Below are 17,503 nucleotides of genomic sequence, written 5' to 3'. Positions count from 1 at the left end.
ATATTCTGTGCCCTCATACATTTCTCATTTAATGCACCATTTGAAAGCTCCACATCCAAATGGCAATTTTGATCCACATCAAAATCGCAGTTTTGGATGCTGACCTGAAACAGAGCCACACACAAACACGCATACGTATTTCCTTTCTCCACTGCAAGCCCCCCAGCTTTCACGTTTCATTCAATTCTACGTTCAAATAACGAGAGGAAAGTAGATTAAATTAAAAATGCTCTATAAATCCCAATAGTAATAAACTGCATTACGCTTTTATATTTCCAACTATCGAACAGAGTAAGCAGTTGAGACTAATTGCACACGTTATGACTGATGTGCAGTTAGAATAATCACATAGGAACTTGTGCAAGTGACTTGTACATTTTTTTTTCCAGCTCTTTTTGCCTCCACGGGTTAAAAACACATTCATGGCCTTCCTTTAATTGCCTTCCTTCAGAAGAATGAAGTCTTAATTTTACCAAGGTTTTATTTTTCTTACAATCCCAGTGCTTTAAACTTCTAACTACATTTTCTGGATTTAGCAGAAAAATAAATAAGCTTCTTTATTCTTCTAGCAAGCCTGAGACGGCAATAGATAGAATTCTTCAGGGGATGGGTGATTGGACCTGACAGCTTCTGAAATCCTTTCAAGCATTTAAGATTCTGTGATTCTATTAAAAATAAATTTACTCTATCAGCTGGTACCATGGGCTTGCTTAAAAGAAAATATAAATATGTGAAGCATAGCTTGAATTCGTTTTAAATAGTACTGATAATATCAGGCAACACATAGCAAAAAAAATTTTTTTTTAATTAAAAAGATTTTCTTTCCTTAGATCAAGTAATTGTTTAGGTTGGCTTCACCCTGAAGCCTATCTGAGGATTTCACGTAGAAACCTCACTAGTGGGGCTGTTTTGCTTGATTCTTTTGTGCTAGTTCAGGGGGAAGTGCAGCTCACTAGGGGAGATAAGATGAAGTCTGGGCAGTTCATCTTTCATGTCTCTCTAATCTTTGACGGAAGTATCTGAAAGGCAAAGGCTTACCCACCATTCCAGGCTGTTCACACCTTAAAGTCTGGCCAATACTCCGTCCTTTTTCTTTCCTTAAGAAGACAAATACCACATGCAATTCGGAGCATGTTATAGGCCATCATACTAATGCAGAAAAGTGGAGGGGAAAAAAGCAGCACCAGGGATACAGCTTAAGAAGAAAGTCATCACGGCGATCTTCATGCGTGTATGACTCGATGTGTTTACTTAGGGCTAAAGCTGACAAAGACAGACCCCATCTCCAAAGAGAAAGACCGAGACCCAGGTAGATGCACAGGCTGATGGCTACAGGTGCAAGAAATTTGACAGAGCCTTAAGTTTGAAGATCCGGAAATTAAAGATAAAATTTCCAGTGGGAAATACTCATGATAATAAACGAAGTTAGCAAATTAAATGAAATATGAAACACTGAACAAATTGTTTTTGATATTTCAGGAGGCACACAGAGTTCATGGAGAAAAGAGAAAAGAACTTTTTTTTTTAAGTTCCCAGTCTTAAAAAATGAAGACAGAGTATGCAGAGTTTTCCTGGCCTAGTTTTTTAAACATTATTCTGAAAATCCAGACTAGTCACTGCTGTTGTCAACCAGCAACATTTTGTAGCACACACATTATCCTATTTCTGTAGTTTTAACTTATGTTTCCAAATACTGCATTCGTTTATAAGGATACTTTTATTTACAAAGCTCTAATACCAAGATGGTAAGAATTCATTTATTTAACAATCATGTACCACGTGAAGAAAAATCAGTCAATACATTTGTTCATTTAACATATTTCCTCTCAATCAACCACTTGTAGATAAAAGAATCTCATTTACTAAGACAAATGTAGAAGGCATCTTACATGATCTACATCTGGACATTCCTGTCTCTTCTGGAGAGTAGGACAAAAAGGAAAAGCAGGCAGGAATAGGTAATTTGGGGTTCAATCTGTAATATGCTGAAACTGAACTCTTATCAACTTCTGTAATATAATAATTTAGTTCCATTAGTCTAAGAACTTTGCTGTTTTCCAGAAGAGTTTATGGAAACATCTGTTTATCTACCTTTTTTTAAAGTGTCTGGATTTAGAATATTCATGTGTCTCATATAAAATTCATCTCAATTAAAATCTTTTTATCAAAAGATTTTAATTCCATGTAAAATTTATTTATTCCATTTCTTCTTATATACCAGCAGCTTTATTAAAACCATGCAGAATAATGTGTTCTCAGGCCTGACTTTGCATCTTAAAGTGTAGTGACAAAATGATAGGATTCTTACTGTCCTGGAAACCTGCAAGGTAACATAAAGAAATGCTTTTTTCCACATTTCCAAATACGAGCCTTAGCTCTATTTTTTCTGCCAAGAAGCCCACCCCGCTACCCCCAACACCACACACACCACAGTATGGCCATGTTCACCAAGAAAACATCTCACTTTGTGTCACCTCCAAGGATGTGGTGAAATAGACGTGTCTTTCCATGTGTTAAGAATGGTTCCAGTGGATAAATGCGAATCACAGCTTCTTCCATTATGTTAAGGACTCCGGGCAGGGATAGGGGAGGAAGAGCATGATATGTTTCGTGGAACATCTGTGCTTGTTCTCCTGTGCTTTGAAAGTAGACGTGCAGATGCATTTTTCCCATTGTGTGACCTGGATTGAAATGCATGAAATTACTATAGACAGATTTTTTCTTTCAGAGCATTAAAAGAATTTGCAGTTCTGTTCCCTGACAACATTTGGATGGCAAAACAGTGTGTCTTCAGAGCACAAAACATTTCCCCCTTCCTCACCTTGGTTACCCACCTCCATCCATGCAGTTTCCAACTTTACAGCCCTTTTCCTGCCACGGGCTGGCCTCTGCTCAGTCCGAAACTATAGAACATCCATTGTGAATGGTAATTACGGATGATTCTTCTAGAGAGTAATTCTTTGAAAATGCATTATTTCAAGCGCTCTTCCACCTCCTTTATAAGTCATCTTCAAAAAACAAAAAAATCAGTAGACACTTCCTGACTGAATGGTAAGCTTCCAAACAAGGAAAATACACTTGACCAAATATATTAAATTATGAAGTTCATCTCATCTGTTCTCAGGAATGATTGGCATCCCTTCAGAGACCCACTGTTTACACACAATTTCTGACAACCAACCGTACCTAGGCAGCCTGTTCTTTGTCTTCTCCCTTGTCTCCGGGGCAGTGTTTGTTATAACTTTTGGTGGGTGACCGACTTTAATCTCAGTAATCCCGTCAGCTCCTTGCAGGATTTTTAATGCCAAGTAGAGGGGTTTTCTTGGACACCTGCACGTCCAGATTCCCCATCAACACATGAAACTCTCATTAACCTGAGAGGCCCATGTAGATCCCTGAGAAATACATGGAAAGTCAATGTAAAAGGATGCTGTCAAAGTTTATAGGCCAAGAGCCTGATTTAGACCATTGCCCCCATCTGCAAGTCTTTAGTTTCTAGAAACTCATCCTTGTGTTTGTTTTTGAAACCAAGCTTTTAGAAGGAGGGAGAAAAATTAAAGGCGTGACTTACTGCAAAACTAATAATAAACAAGCCATTTTGTTGGTGCTGAAATAGACAGATGCTGTCTGAGTACAGATGTGTGTTGATCTTGAGTCATTTAGAAATCTCCCCAGTACTGCAGATAATAAAACTTTATGGGGAGCATAGAACAACAGCTTTTGAAACAGAAATAGACCTTACCTGTACCTGTTTAATATTTTCTTGGTCTTTCAGGTTTAAAAATCTCTTTAAACTGCTGATAGATGGAAAGATGTATGTGTCCATAACTGAGGTCATTGCACCTTGGAAAGGTGTTATGTTGCCTGTCCTCAATGCAGAATTAGTATTACTGCTTCTCCTACTGGGCTGCTTCTCAGAGACCGTGAGACAAACACAAAGATCACAAAAGGCCTGAAACCTGCACTCAATTCCCAGCCACACAAAGCTACAATTCTAGCGTCGTATGAGGATCATATGTTAATTAGGTGAAAACTTGGAGACCTATAGTTAGACAGTGAAATATTGATGTTGCTAATTTTTCAAAAATACAGAAGTGGTCTGAGAAAAGTCTAAGATACCAGATACAGCCAATCCATAAATATCCTGTGGACGTCATGATCCCAAATAAGTTGGCTCTAAAACAAAAAGATTGAGAAGAGGTTGGAGAGCATGATAGATACGGCGAAAAAATGATTTAAGCCTTGCTGCCCTTTGAGGTAACTTCTGGGAGGAGGGACGCTTCGTAAGTTAGTGAGAGGTCTTTTGAGAAATAAATAAAAAAGAATCCTTCACGTGGCGTGGACCTGGCCAACAAAACTCATCATCCAGCAGACCTTCCCTGTAAGTGGTGAACTTTTCAAAGGACTGGAAATTTTGAGTAGTTTTAATATTTGCAGTTTAAACACCAAGATAAGAATAGTCATATTCCTCAATTAAGAGTACAAGTTTGGGGCTTCCCTGGTGGCGCAGTGGTTGAGAGTCCGCCCGCCGATGCAGGGGACACGGGTTCGTGCCCCGGTCCGGGAGGATCCCACATGCTGCGGAGCGGCTAGGACCGTGAGCCATGGCCGCTGAGCCTGCGCGTCCGGAGCCTGTGCTCCGCAACGGGAGAGGCCACAGCAGTGAGAGACCCGCGTACCGCAAAAAAATAAAAATAAAAAAAAGACTACAAGTTTGTTGCCCAAATGCTAACATTGGCTTAACAATGGGTAGCTGGCTTTATCTGGAAAAAAGGAGTTTCAGGTCTTGCCAGCAACGCTGAACTGACAGAGTGTTGAATTTAAACTCGGCAAATGTGTATTGAGCGTTTGCTAAGGATGAGATGCTGCAGGTCGGGCTAGGTGAATTTAAAGTTAAAGAGGGCTCTGTCCCTCTTTCAAACAAGTTACGACAATCTAGCTACTACAGGCAAAACCACACACACACACACACACACACACACACACACACACACTCCAATTACCCAAATGACTAAGGGAAAAAATATTAGGGTCACATTCTTATGTTTAATGTGTGTACCAATGCATCATTATGACTCTCATAAAACCAGGAAAAATAACTAAATGGGCTATGCATTGGTATTTTTGTTGGAGAGAAGAGGAGACCACGGCTTGGAATGGCTAATTAATTTGCTAAACATACTCCAGGTCGTTCTTTAATATCAAAGCCACAGAGGTGCTCCTGGGGCCTGTGCTTCCACCGTGTGCTGCCTGCATCACCCAAGTATTTTTCCCTGTAGCCCTAGAGCTCATTGAGGACATTTAATGCAGCCAGTTCCCTCTATATTGAGATTTATTGTTTACTCGACTTTTTCCCTCACTGACGAGAGGGCAGGAATCTGTTAACCTTCCCTCTCTTGCACCCAAGTATCTAGCACTTATTTGTGTGATAAAAGAAGAATCTCCAGCCACCAGCTTCCCTCCACAGTGCAAGGGATATTAGACACGGAAACACCCACCACCGGAAGCTCATGATCTCAACTCACGGCCCTCTCTTTAATTGTTTGAGGAGCAAACAGTGTGATTTTGACAGCAGTGTGGACTCCTCAAGAAAACACGCAGTTTCGATGCTATTTCATTGAGATGTTTTCTTTCAAACGTAGATATAAATGGAGGATAGGGCTGGACAGTGTGCCCTGAGACTCAGGAGAGAGGCATCTGGCTCATGCAGACTGAGGGTTAGGTCTTATTCCCAGGAATGCTTGGATTCCCAGAGGCTGTGAAAGCACACATTTTAGCAGAATTAGCTCAGCAGTGCAGTGCATGGTCATGAGCTGAAAGTTTAATTACAAATAAGATTGCATGATCTGTCTGTCACCAGCCCGGCACTTCCTGGCCTGGACCCATGGATCCCATGAAGGCCTCTGCAAAGCAGGGTGTGTGTTGGGGGCTAGGGGTGGGGAGGGCACTTTTCCCTGCTCTCTAAAGGACTTTTGCCAAGAGATACTAGACAGAAGGAGAATGTTCATCATATCAGATATTTTGAAATGCAGGAAATTGGCTGGGATTTTTTTTCCTGTTCCTTGTGCCTTTAACTCATCAACCCTGACCCCTTCCACAGCCAAAATCTTATCCTATCCTATGAGGTCCAGTTTGAATGATTCAAATGACCTCTTTTCCATAAAGCCTGACCTTTCCCCTTGTGCATGTAATCGTCTTCTGAAGCTCACAACGCCTCATCTGTGGGCACGGTGGCACTTCTTATTTTCAGTCTGGTATTATCATTTTTTTCTGCATAGGCCTGCTTCCTTCCCGAGCCTGGCATACCATATATATCTATTGAATTTAATGGATTAAATGGTTTTGTCTGAACCCTTGGCATCCTTCGGTTTACTTTAATTTCACACTTTCAGTTTAAGCGTCTACAATGCGTGAAGCACCATTATTGGGCTTTAAGACACATCCGTGTGGGCATGCACCCTGGCTCCGTGCATCGGTTTATAGTTTGCCTGAAATGTTTTTAATCATAAAAGCAAGAATAATAAATGCTTTATCTGCATAATACAGTCCTACTGAAATTATGTGTGGAGGTCATAAATTCTTCTGTTACGTTTTAAAATAGTTGTCATCCAGACCACCCTTTAGTCATTCTTCCATTACTGCGCCCCCTTTGTTTTAGCAGAGACAGACATCAGAAGCAGAGATCCGTTCACACAGTCTGCTTGATCTCACAGGATGTTGATCAATGCGGAGCAATTCCTGCCCATTAAGCCTTCTAACTAGGAGAATGCTCCCCTAGTTTTCATGAGTATTACAATAAACAGTTAATGGATGGAACCAAGAGTTATAGCAGAAGAGCCTAAGCCAGCCTGTGTCCTCCATGCAGGAGATGCTTGCTAAATCTTTGCTGACTGAATCTTCTAGCAAGAGCCCATGGTACGATGGTCCTATAGGCATTTGACTAGATCTACATCATGTTTATGCATATCTGAGGCTGGTTACAATTTTTTTAAAAACTGTAGCATATTTATTTTTCTTTCTTAAGACATTTCCACTATGCGATTTTTACTACAGAGTTTGTAGGTTAAATTCTTAACCAAGTTTCTAGGGATTACATTTGTTCTGTTCTGAGTACTTATCCTCTTTCCAGATCAAAGTATTAGGCTCAGGTTTTCAATTTAGTGTAACTTACAAATAAGTATTCAAAAAATGTTAATAAAAATATTAAGTCCCTGAATCTTTTACCACGCAGTAAGAACTCCTAAGTATCTAAGTTGGAAGAGGGGACCATCTAAGTGTCATCCTCCTGACTGAGCTATTAAAGTTTCTGAGGTCCCCATCTGCAAGTGAACATGGTGTTGAAGTAATGAAGCTTCTTCATTTTAAAGAAAAACAGAGTTTTCAGGTTGGCGTATGTCTTAAAAATGTACAACAATCTTTGCCAAAGCCTAGGCATTCGGTCAGCCTTTCTCTTTAACTCTACATAGAACTTTCCAATTGTCTTTGATGCTGATTACTTGTATCGCAGAGTCTATAGGAACCCCCATACGATCTCATTTTCTCCTCCTTTGTTATCAGAATACATTGTGTCCTGGTGTCCAGATTTTACAGGTTTATTGAGTAAGAGAGGAACTCAAATGGAATATTTGTTTTCTCTGAACACAATTATATCTGTTCTAGAAAATATAGAAGGGAAAAAGAAGCCCTCAGATTTTGCATAGAATATGTGAAGACCCCTCCCATATTTCTCTTAAATTGATGTCATCAGTGAAGCTGAGCGTTTTCCAGTGGGTGTCACAGTCCTGTTGCCCTGCTCTCAAAGGTCTTTGAAATGCTGCATCAGACACCCTGAGGAGATGTGGACCCGCCGTGCTCTCCTCCCAGAACAGTGTCCTCCTCTTCAAGTTCCATCTTCGTGGTTTCCACGTGGGAGTGATTTGGGTAGCTGGGTTCTGGAAATGTCTCTAGTTGAGATGCTGGTATTAACCTGCAGTACGGAGTCCCTTTCCTTTCCTCCTGCCGATGCCATTTGCCCGTTCTAAAAACTTCAAGAGATCTTACTCTTCAGAAAGAACCACATGGCACTCCAGTTCCAAGAACATATCAGAATTAAATATTTCTTTAATTTGTTGCTCCTGGTTTATGCCAAAAAAAATTAATGTGAGAATGAAAGGATATGCCAACATCCAAAGGCAGTGGAGCCCCACAGCATAATCTCCTTTATCAGCCAAAGGAGACAGAGGTCAGCCCTTGTTTGAGGACTTCATTTGTCTTGTGCTTTCCTTGTTCTTTTGCGCGAAGTACAGTGGCATCAGGGAAGCCAGGCTTTGCGCTGCATCTGGGCTGCACAGCCTTATCTAGTGTTATTCTAGCTGGTTGACTCAAGTCTTCGGAAAGGAAAATTCATCAGTTCATTCACTTGGGATTGTTTTACTATCAGCACAGGCTTTGTTGCAACCAGTAGTTTGCTTCCACCCAGGAAAATGCTTTCCTTTATGGAAAAAAAAAAATTAATTCAAGCAATTAAGATGAGAAGAGAAAATTGGTGAGGTTCTCCCTGCACTGCACTTTTCTTGCTCTTGGATATTTGTATTCTTTACCAGAATTTTTAGATCTTTTCTCATTATCTTTTGCTAAAAATGATCTGTCACCACTGTCTTGTTTTTCAACAGCATGAGTGACTCATTTGCAAAATTTGGCTTTCCAGTAGTCAATGTAAACGTTAAACGGAGTCAAAGTAATCATAAATGGTTTCATATTCTCGATAATTATACAAATATGTAATTTCCAGAAAGAATAACTCTTAAGATTTAATTTTTGTTCACTAAGAAATTCTAAATTACCTTTTGATAATTGTGCTTTTTAAGATAGGAATTGAGGAAGAGCATGGGTGTAGTGGCATATACATGGGCCACCAGTCTGATCTGGGGTAAGTCCTGGCTTAATCACTGACAAGTTACGTGACTCTGAGCAAGGTTCACACATCACTTTGTTCCTCAGTTCCTTGTATGATTGTTAAGAGTTGAAAAGATAATGTATATAAATTTAGCCCTTAATAAAATGTCTGACACATAGGGGTTGCCTTATGAATTTTCTATATATAAGAGTAATTTTAGCCATCAGTGTTTTTTCTATGTAATACAGTAATCATGAAAAATACATAAAGAGAGAATTATGTCACCAACTATAAAATGGTTGTATTCCTACTGGCAACTATAAAAAGTCCAAGATCCTTAGTCAAGGAACATGATCAGGTGCTGTGAATTAAGCCCCCAGATCCTGGAACAGCACCGATGTTCAGATGCTTAGGCGTTATCAGAAAGCACGTGTGTTATCTAAGGAAATGAGACAATTGCTTAAAAATATTTTCTTTAGCTTGTAGTGTCTAGTGATGAATTAAACAGTTCTTTGAGTCATCAGAGATGCTCTAAAAAGAATCCGACACACTTCACCTCCCCCCACCAAGAAAGTATTTTTCCTGTTTTTAATCAGACTCCAGTTCTTTGTCCTTTATTTTTTCAGGCTCTTGTACTGACCTGTCTTGGGAATGTTAAAAGCCTGGAAACACTCCCTTGTCAATGCTCGCTCCATGGACAGTATTTTATTGAGCAAGACAGACTTTTCATTTTAGAAATGAGACTTTCCACATTACGACATTACCAATAGCTGGTTATGTATTATTATAGGAAGCGATGATATCTATTTCATGGCTGGGAGGCTGTATGCTGGTATTTAACCAGCAGTTTGCAGAGGTTTGCTTCATGACGTACTGCACGATGCTAAAACGTGCCCTTTGTCCTCAAGCGAGTCCCAGTAAAATGTGTCTCTCTCCTGGCTTCTGTTTATCTGGGGATTGTGTTTCCTGTCATTACTAAGACAATGCCATGGCCATAAAGTGCATGTAGGTTAATACCTGTAGACATCTTACAACGAAGAGGGAGTTGGAGGTGGACAGTTCACTCCACAGGAGCTGTAGGACACCATCCCCTGCCCCCCAGAAGGGGATGAAGACAGCTGTTTTCTTCTACTGGTGTGCCTCTCCCCACCCGGGATGAAAGTTGCGCTTTCCTCCTCTGTGCCTGATGTCTAGCTATGTCTTCTCTTTGTGTGGGGAGCACAGTGAAGATAAGATGTAGGTAGACATTCTACCAGCAGTGTTAGGCTTTTATATTTATATTGGAAACAGGATGTCGTATGGGGTCACTTCTGCTAACAGTGATAAGCTAACTCAGAGTGGCCACTTGAACTCAAAAGGAGTTTGGTAAACTTCCGTCAAATTGCCTACAGACCATCAGATAAGTACCAGATGTTTATGTTTGTCACACACACGGAGTGAAACGTTCCACAGTTTCAGTGAATGCAGTTGACGTTCAGCTCTGTGCTAGCCCCCGCCCCCCGACATCCTCCCAACCCATCGCCATCACCCTTAATGTTAAACAGAAAGTACATCAAACTCAGATGTGAAATCACACCCATCTTCCAATTAAAAATAAAGCAGCTGTGAAATAATGAATGACATTATTTCAAAATAAGAAAATAGTGATGGGAGCAGAGCTGATTGGATTTAGGGAAAACATGTGGCCTCTACCGCTGCAGAGCTCAGGCTCTGGACGCGCAGGCTCAGCGGCCATGGCTCACAGACCTAGCCGCTCCGCGGCATGTGGGATCTTCCCGGACTGGGACACAAACCCGCGTCCCCTGCATCGGCAGGCGGACTCTCAACCACTGCGCCACCAGGGAAGCCCCATGTGTGTCTGAATTTTTAGGAGAAGAAGGGAAATATTGTTTAGGATGATGAACCCTCCAAAACACGGAGGGCTGCCATTATGTAGAACTGCTCGGGGTTGTGTCTTTGTCTCTCCAGCTGCCTGTCTTGGGTCGCCAATCTTGTCTACTGGATGTGAGGTTGGTGAGAGCTCATCAGATTCAGAAAGCTAACCCACCAAGAGGATGGCCGGATTTTGAGTGGCGGTCGTGACAACTGATTATTTTGGCTTCCGAATGAGCAGAGCACAGTAGTCTTTAGAGATCAATCCATTTCTTGACAAATAGTGTCTATAGCGGTGAGGGAAACGTGGTAGGTTGTCTAGTGATGTTATTTCATTCATTCATTTCCTCCCCATTGCCTCTGCCCTTCCTGTTCCCCCTTCTCCCTAGAACAGCCTTTCCCTTTTTATCCACTTGTGAGCCCTTACTGTGTATCTTTCATCAAAGTCAGCTGTGAGATGTGTCCAATCCCCCTACCTCTCCTTCCCCCGGGCATTGCCCCATCCTGTAATCTTGTGTTTGTGTCTCCCATTCTTGCTGCTCTTTGTATCCTCACCACTTAATACAGAACTTAGTGGAAACGCAGTACTAAGTGTCCACCAGTCAAGGTGAGTAGAAGTGTTCACAGGCGGCCGACTGATTAAATAGATGCCGCTACAGTCAGGCCATAGAATACCATGCAGCCATTGAAATTGATGATGTAGAAAAATACTTTTGGCATGGAAATATATCCATAAAACTAAACGAAAAGCAGGATATCGAACATAGAGGTAATACGACCTCATTTTTACAATAACAAAACATACACATGATGGTTACATATATTTTGCATAAGGAAATAGAACTCTGGAAGGCTATTATCAGCCTTTATTTCCTATTGGTGGTCTTCTGAAGATTTTAATTTCTCCTTTAATCTCTTCTGCATCTTATGAATTTTCAATAGACATCTATCACTTTTCTATATAGAAAAGCAGATATTCCTTAAAAGAAATCATAAAAGTCTGGATGGAAGTAGAGGAAAAACACAATATGATGAATTGACAGATGGAGACCTGAGCTTTGCACTAAACATCTTGGAGTCAGAAGTGCCTTATTCTGCCCATCAGACCAAAAAGAGGAAATAGTCATTTGCAGTCAAAAAAAAGAGGAAAATGTTCTTTTAAGTTGACAAAACTTTACATGTGAAGGCACAAAGACAGAAAAGTCATATCTTGTGTTAGGAAGAATAAATACCTTACGCGGCTGGAAGATACGGTTGGAGGGAGGTAGATGCAGCAGGTGAGACTAAAACAGCAGGTAGATCGAGGCCAATGTCATGATTAGCAGAGATGGCTTCAGCCCTGAGAAAGGTATAAACACCCAGGTGTTAAGTCCCTCTGGGTCTCCTGACAGATACCTGTGGTGTGAGCAGTTGTGTGCTTCTGAGGCTGAGAGTTATCTATCTCTTCCCAAACTCTCTCAGGCGCTGAGGGTCTCTGTTAGGGCATTCCACAAAGGTCCCCAGGGAGAAAGGACTTAAAAGAACCTCTGTGGTATTGCCAGTGAGCGTCTCCACAGTGCTGGTCTGTGTCTTGGTAGAGTTCTGGGTACCATTCAGTTTTTTGTATTGTTTTTCTTTGCGGTACATGGGCCTCTCACTGTTGTGGCCTCTCCCGTTGCGGAGCACAGGCTCCGGACGCGCAGGCTCAGCGGCCGTGGCTCACGGGCCCAGCCGCTCCGCAGCATGTGGGATCTTCCCGGACCGGGATACGAACCCGCATCCCCTGCATCGGCAGGCGGACTCTCAACCACTGCGCCACCAGGGAAGCCCGCCATTCACTTTTAATTGCAGTCGTTCAAGTCCCAGTCCTAATCATTTGGTGAGGTTGTCATTCATCCTTTCTAAACCCAGTGGTAGTAACGTTAGGAAGAAAAATGAAATGAAATTTCAGGTATTCCCAGCACAGTGAGCAGGAGAATCTGCAGTTTTAAAGCACAACAGGAAACCTTATGCAATTACAAGGGGAGGTTGTGAATGCATTTCATTGCTGTTGAGAAAAGAAAATACCTTTTCTTCTTTACGAGTGATTCATACGTATGCTTTGGGGCCTTTCAGTCTGGGACTTTCATGTGTTTTCATGTCGTTTCATGTGTTGGCACCCGGTTAATTTCAGTCACTGGCTCCTTCCTTTCAAGTCAGTTGTTTCTAGTGCCTAGGATTCTTCTAGTTGACCACCAGTTAACTTCTTTCTTACCTAGTAACTAAATCTTACCCTGAGAACAAAATTTTAAAAATAGAAGAAGTACAGCCAGGGAATGAAGTTCTAGAGTTATTTCCAATCAGCCTAAGCTGCCTATACACTCGTGGGAATTTAAGCATTTCCAAACTGAAGAGCCATTTGTAGGTTTGACAGGAAGAGTTTATTTGCACAGCTCTACTTCATGCCCCCTTGGATGTCAAGGTTTTAAGGACCCTTCAGGTTGAAAGTGGATTCGGTATTAGGCATGAGGGCATGACTCAGTGGACAGTCAGCAAAGCACTAAGTGTCTGAGAGCATCTGAAAACAGTTGAAAAAGTTCCGTGCAGCCATGTCTAGAGTACCTGTTAACTTTCAAGTTGCAGCATTAGGAAATCAGAGTTTTTGCAGCAACCTGAAATCATCTGGTTATTTGTCCAGAATAGAGTTAGGTTTGGGCTTGCCAGATAACATCGAGAAAAGAACACCCAGTTAAATTTGAATTTCAAGTAAGCAATGAACCTGTTGTTAGTATGTCCCAAATATTGCATGGGACATACTTATACTAAAAACATTTGTTGTTTATCTGAAATTCAAATTTAACTGAATAGCTTGCATTTTTGTTGGCGAAATCTGGGAAACGTGGACTGCCTCCGTTTTTTGAAATTTGTACACAAATTCATACAAAGTACCAGTATTCACTTTTGGAATAAATGCAAATTCCAGTTAAAAAGTATAGGCACTTGATAAAATACGTTGGACAAATACTTACTTGTTAAATTAAGATTTAGAACATCCACCATTATTATCTTAAAATATTTATTGCTATTAAAGGCTTGCTCTTTTTTCTTTTAAATCTGAAAGAAAGCGTTTATAGCCTAGACTTTACATCTTAAAATTCAGGAAAATGAAATAAAGATTGTTTTACATTGAATGGTATCCCCTTCCTTTCTAGATGAAATCTCCTATTGTTAAATTGTGTTAAGTTCAAGTTGGCTTCTCTGTGACAGGGACATTGCTGTTTTTCCTGGATGTAAGTCTTGGTTCAGTTTTGAAGGAATTGGCAACCTGTTGATTTAACTACTCCAAGGGCCTTCAGGAAAAAGCAATTCGTGGAAGACAATAGCCATTCTTCACAAGGCAGGCTGTACATAAAATGGAAATTCTTTAGCTAGCTGTTCATGACCCATGGGCACTAAAGGGTTAATTGAAATATTGTTTTCAGAAAATTGGGTTGTCATGTAGCAACTGGAAAGCAGGATTCAGAAGTTGTGGTTGGGGGGGCGGTGGTGTGCTTAGGGCTTTTGGGGGGGTTTTGTTTTTTGGCTTTTGTTGCCGTTTTCAGGGAAAACAGCCTCTTACTAGTGAATATAATATACAGTTGAAATATCTTGTTACTCTTAATCAGTTGTAACGTGCAATTACTTTTTGTGTCCTTTACAAAATATTTGCCAAATATTTGTGCTTCATTTCTTTAAAATCTCTGTATTATACAGAAATCCAATAAATAGAGGACATAGTAGAGGAAAACAATTTTATAGGAATAATCAAATGTATTCATAAAAGGAAAATATTTCTAATATAGAGAAACTGGTAATGATTTTTGTTTTAAGATGATTCTTGGTTATTAACAATGGAAATAAGGAAAGTTAAAGAAAAAATACCTATTTCACTTTTCTGAAAGCATGGAGTCCTAGGAAGTCGGAGAGGGAAGGGGTCTTCCGGGTTATCTGGTCCAACTCGTTCATTTTACAAATGAAGAACTAGAAGCCTAAAGATGAAGTGACTTGTCAGAGGCCCTATAGAGCAAACTCAAGGCAGAGCCGGTACTGGAACCTTGAGGGCCTGATCTCTGTCCTTCCCATTCACATCACAGGGCCATGGGAACAACTCAAGCCACTGCAGACCTCTGGGATGCAATCAGGGACCTCGGGCTTTGGTCACCCTCTGGTCATCACTACTGTGGTGCCCTCCAGGTGGCCCAGCCATCAGGGGTGTGAGAAAGTCTAGTGAGGGATGAAGGTAAGGCCATTGGGCTGAGGAACATCTCCCCTGGAAACTCACCAGTGGAAGCTTGTTAAGTCCTAGCTGTTGTCCCACAGAGGCATCGTTCCTTCCCGGATTGATGCCTGGGAATCCTCCTGCCTCTCAAGCTGAACTACAAGGAGAGATACGGCAAAGGAAGAAATTTAGATGGATCAAAAATCCTAACTTTGCCCTCCTTCCCTCGACTCCATTCCAGATTACAAGTCTATGGCCCATTTCTCAACCCACAGTACACACAAGTGCTTTCAGAGTCAGGATCGTTCTGATCCACATTCTGTTTGGAAGGAGGTAGGATGCTGCAGAGGGATGGGAAGTGGGATCATGTTAGACTCAAGTTCTAGTCCAGGCCTCTCCATATCCAGTATGTGAGCTTATCTTGTTTGTCTTGATTTTCTATTTGTAAAATGACATCTATTAACGTGCTGTTTAGAAAGTATTGTGAATCTCTTAGAAAATACAGTAACATGATGTTGAACCCAGTTTTCTCTTTTGTACCAAGGATCAAGCAATCTTGGTGGCAACGATGAGAAAGGTCTCTTTTTTGGCCATTGCCAACCTAGGGCAGCTGCTGTCTTATCATATTGGAGGCTTTCTTGGGGTTGTTGATGCCGATGGAATTAGGGTCTCCTGATCCCAGGTGGATGAAAACTACACCATGGTACCCACAGGAAAAAATGCTCCACATTCCGGAGGTACAAGGATGGGCAACTGACAAGGCTGGTGTTGTCTTGTAGGTAGACCTGGGCCTTCTGCGCTTTGTCACTGCTGTCGGGACACAGGGAGCTATTTCAAAGGAAACCAAGAAGAAATACTATGTCAAGACATACAGAATAGACATTAGCTCCAACGGGGAAGACTGGATCACCATAAAAGAAGGAAATAAACCTGTTGTAAGTTTCCCTTCCACCTCCCCCAGCAATCGGGTCTTTGAAGTGGATGATCAATTTTCACTTGTTTGTTTGGGAGCTTGCTGTCTTGCCTGGTTTATTTTCGAATTGATTTAAAATGAAAAGTGCAATTAGAGGTTTAAATCTGACCAAGGGGTCTCATGTTCCCAGATCCAGAAGCCAAAAGGAAATTATATGGATGTTTCCAAGAAAAGTCAATACCGGCCAAATTAAGTCAAACTCAAGAATCACTTTAAACCTCCCACGGGGACAGAGACTATGCACAGGATAAACACCATCCTCTTAGAACCTCTGGAGTTGTTTTGTTTTGTCTTTCTGCCTGTGTTTCCTCATTCTCTTTCATAGATTGATCCTTTCTTCCTCTCTGTAATGGGCTGGTTTTAGAAGACTCCTTTTTATCTACCCTCTGTGGCTCACAAGCTAATTTACAAGTGTGTTTGGCTGCTTCTGTACGAATGAACAGAACTACAGGTGTTCCCTCAGATCCCATGAGCCACAGGCCACCTGCTTGCTACTTTCCTGTCGAGGAGGCCACACCATGCCCTGCGCCCCGGGCACTCTGCTCTGAATTATTTGGAACTGAGATGTTTTTCTCAGCCTGCTGTTTATTTGAAGTTATGCTTGCTCTGATTTACTAATCAAAAGATTTTGGAGAACTCATGCTTGCTGTTTCCCCAAAATTAAAAGCTTGCCCTGGAGGCCGAGTGAAATGCACAGAATTGGTGAGGATAGTAGCAAAGATCCAGGTAACCTGGAATCCTGGGTTTGGGAAGAGACCAATTAACATGTCCTTGTCTCCATCTGGGGCATCCCTGGCCTTGATTTTCTCCTTCTGGGTCTGAAACTGAGAAAAGCCTCCTGGGTGTGAAGTGAGAGGCCTATAAATACGCTTTGATTAGCTGCAAAGCCCTCGCTGTCCCTTAGGGCAGGCAGGAAGGCCGAAGACATAGGGATGCAGCTGCCCTGTGAACAGACCAGCTCAAGGCCGCTGTCTAGCCCTAGAGGATGTGGAATAGATCCTCCATCTGGGGAAGGAAAACCCTCATAGTCATCATTGGTGGAAATCTAGTGAGTAAATTTTGACCCTGAGTGTAATGACTTATTCTTGTTTTGGAGTCGTTTTTTGAAGGCATGCTTTAGTTTCAAACAAACGAAAAAACGCTAATGCCAAGGACACACCAACATACAGAAGAACCCGGAGAGAGTAGGGAGGGCTGACCCCAGCTTTCAGGCCGTCTCTTTAATCAATGAGCACTGTCTCTCCAAGACACGGCTTCTCAGCCATGGTCCGCAGTTGTCCGCGTGGCCCGGATATGGGTGTGGGAGCACACAAGGGCCATAGGGGCATCTGACATGCACACAGCTCACTCTTGGTCCATGATCTGGGTCACCTTGGCACACAGAGGGCCTTCCAGAGTAGGAGGCAGAAAGAATAAAGGGTCAGCAAAGACCTGGCATGTGTATGCACCCTTTCACTGAACCCGAATGAAATCCCCACATCCACCCAGAGTCCAGCTCTCGTTGCCCACCTGCCTTTCACTACTTTGGGGCCTTTCAGGCACACCCCCTGCCCTGCTTTCCTCAGAG

The 17,503-nt window shown here is 41.8% G+C and overlaps 1 protein-coding gene across 11 annotated transcripts in view; it reads left to right on the top strand.

Annotated features, from left to right (window-relative positions):
- NRP1 (neuropilin 1) overlaps positions 1-17,503 on the top strand; it is a 138,992-nt gene that overhangs the window by 80,043 nt on the left and 41,446 nt on the right. For all 11 annotated transcript variants that reach the window (XM_032618611.1, XM_032618635.1, XM_032618584.1 and 8 more), the window contains one exon: positions 15,743-15,898. In XM_032618611.1, coding sequence (XP_032474502.1) covers positions 15,743-15,898 — 156 coding nt within the window. The remainder of the gene's footprint in view (positions 1-15,742; positions 15,899-17,503) is intronic.

This window comes from Phocoena sinus, chromosome 2, assembly GCF_008692025.1.
Source record: "Phocoena sinus isolate mPhoSin1 chromosome 2, mPhoSin1.pri, whole genome shotgun sequence".
Lineage (NCBI taxonomy): Eukaryota > Metazoa > Chordata > Mammalia > Artiodactyla > Phocoenidae > Phocoena > Phocoena sinus.
The sequence above is the reverse complement of the archived record's forward strand: the minus strand, read 5'-3'. Positions and strand labels throughout refer to the sequence as shown.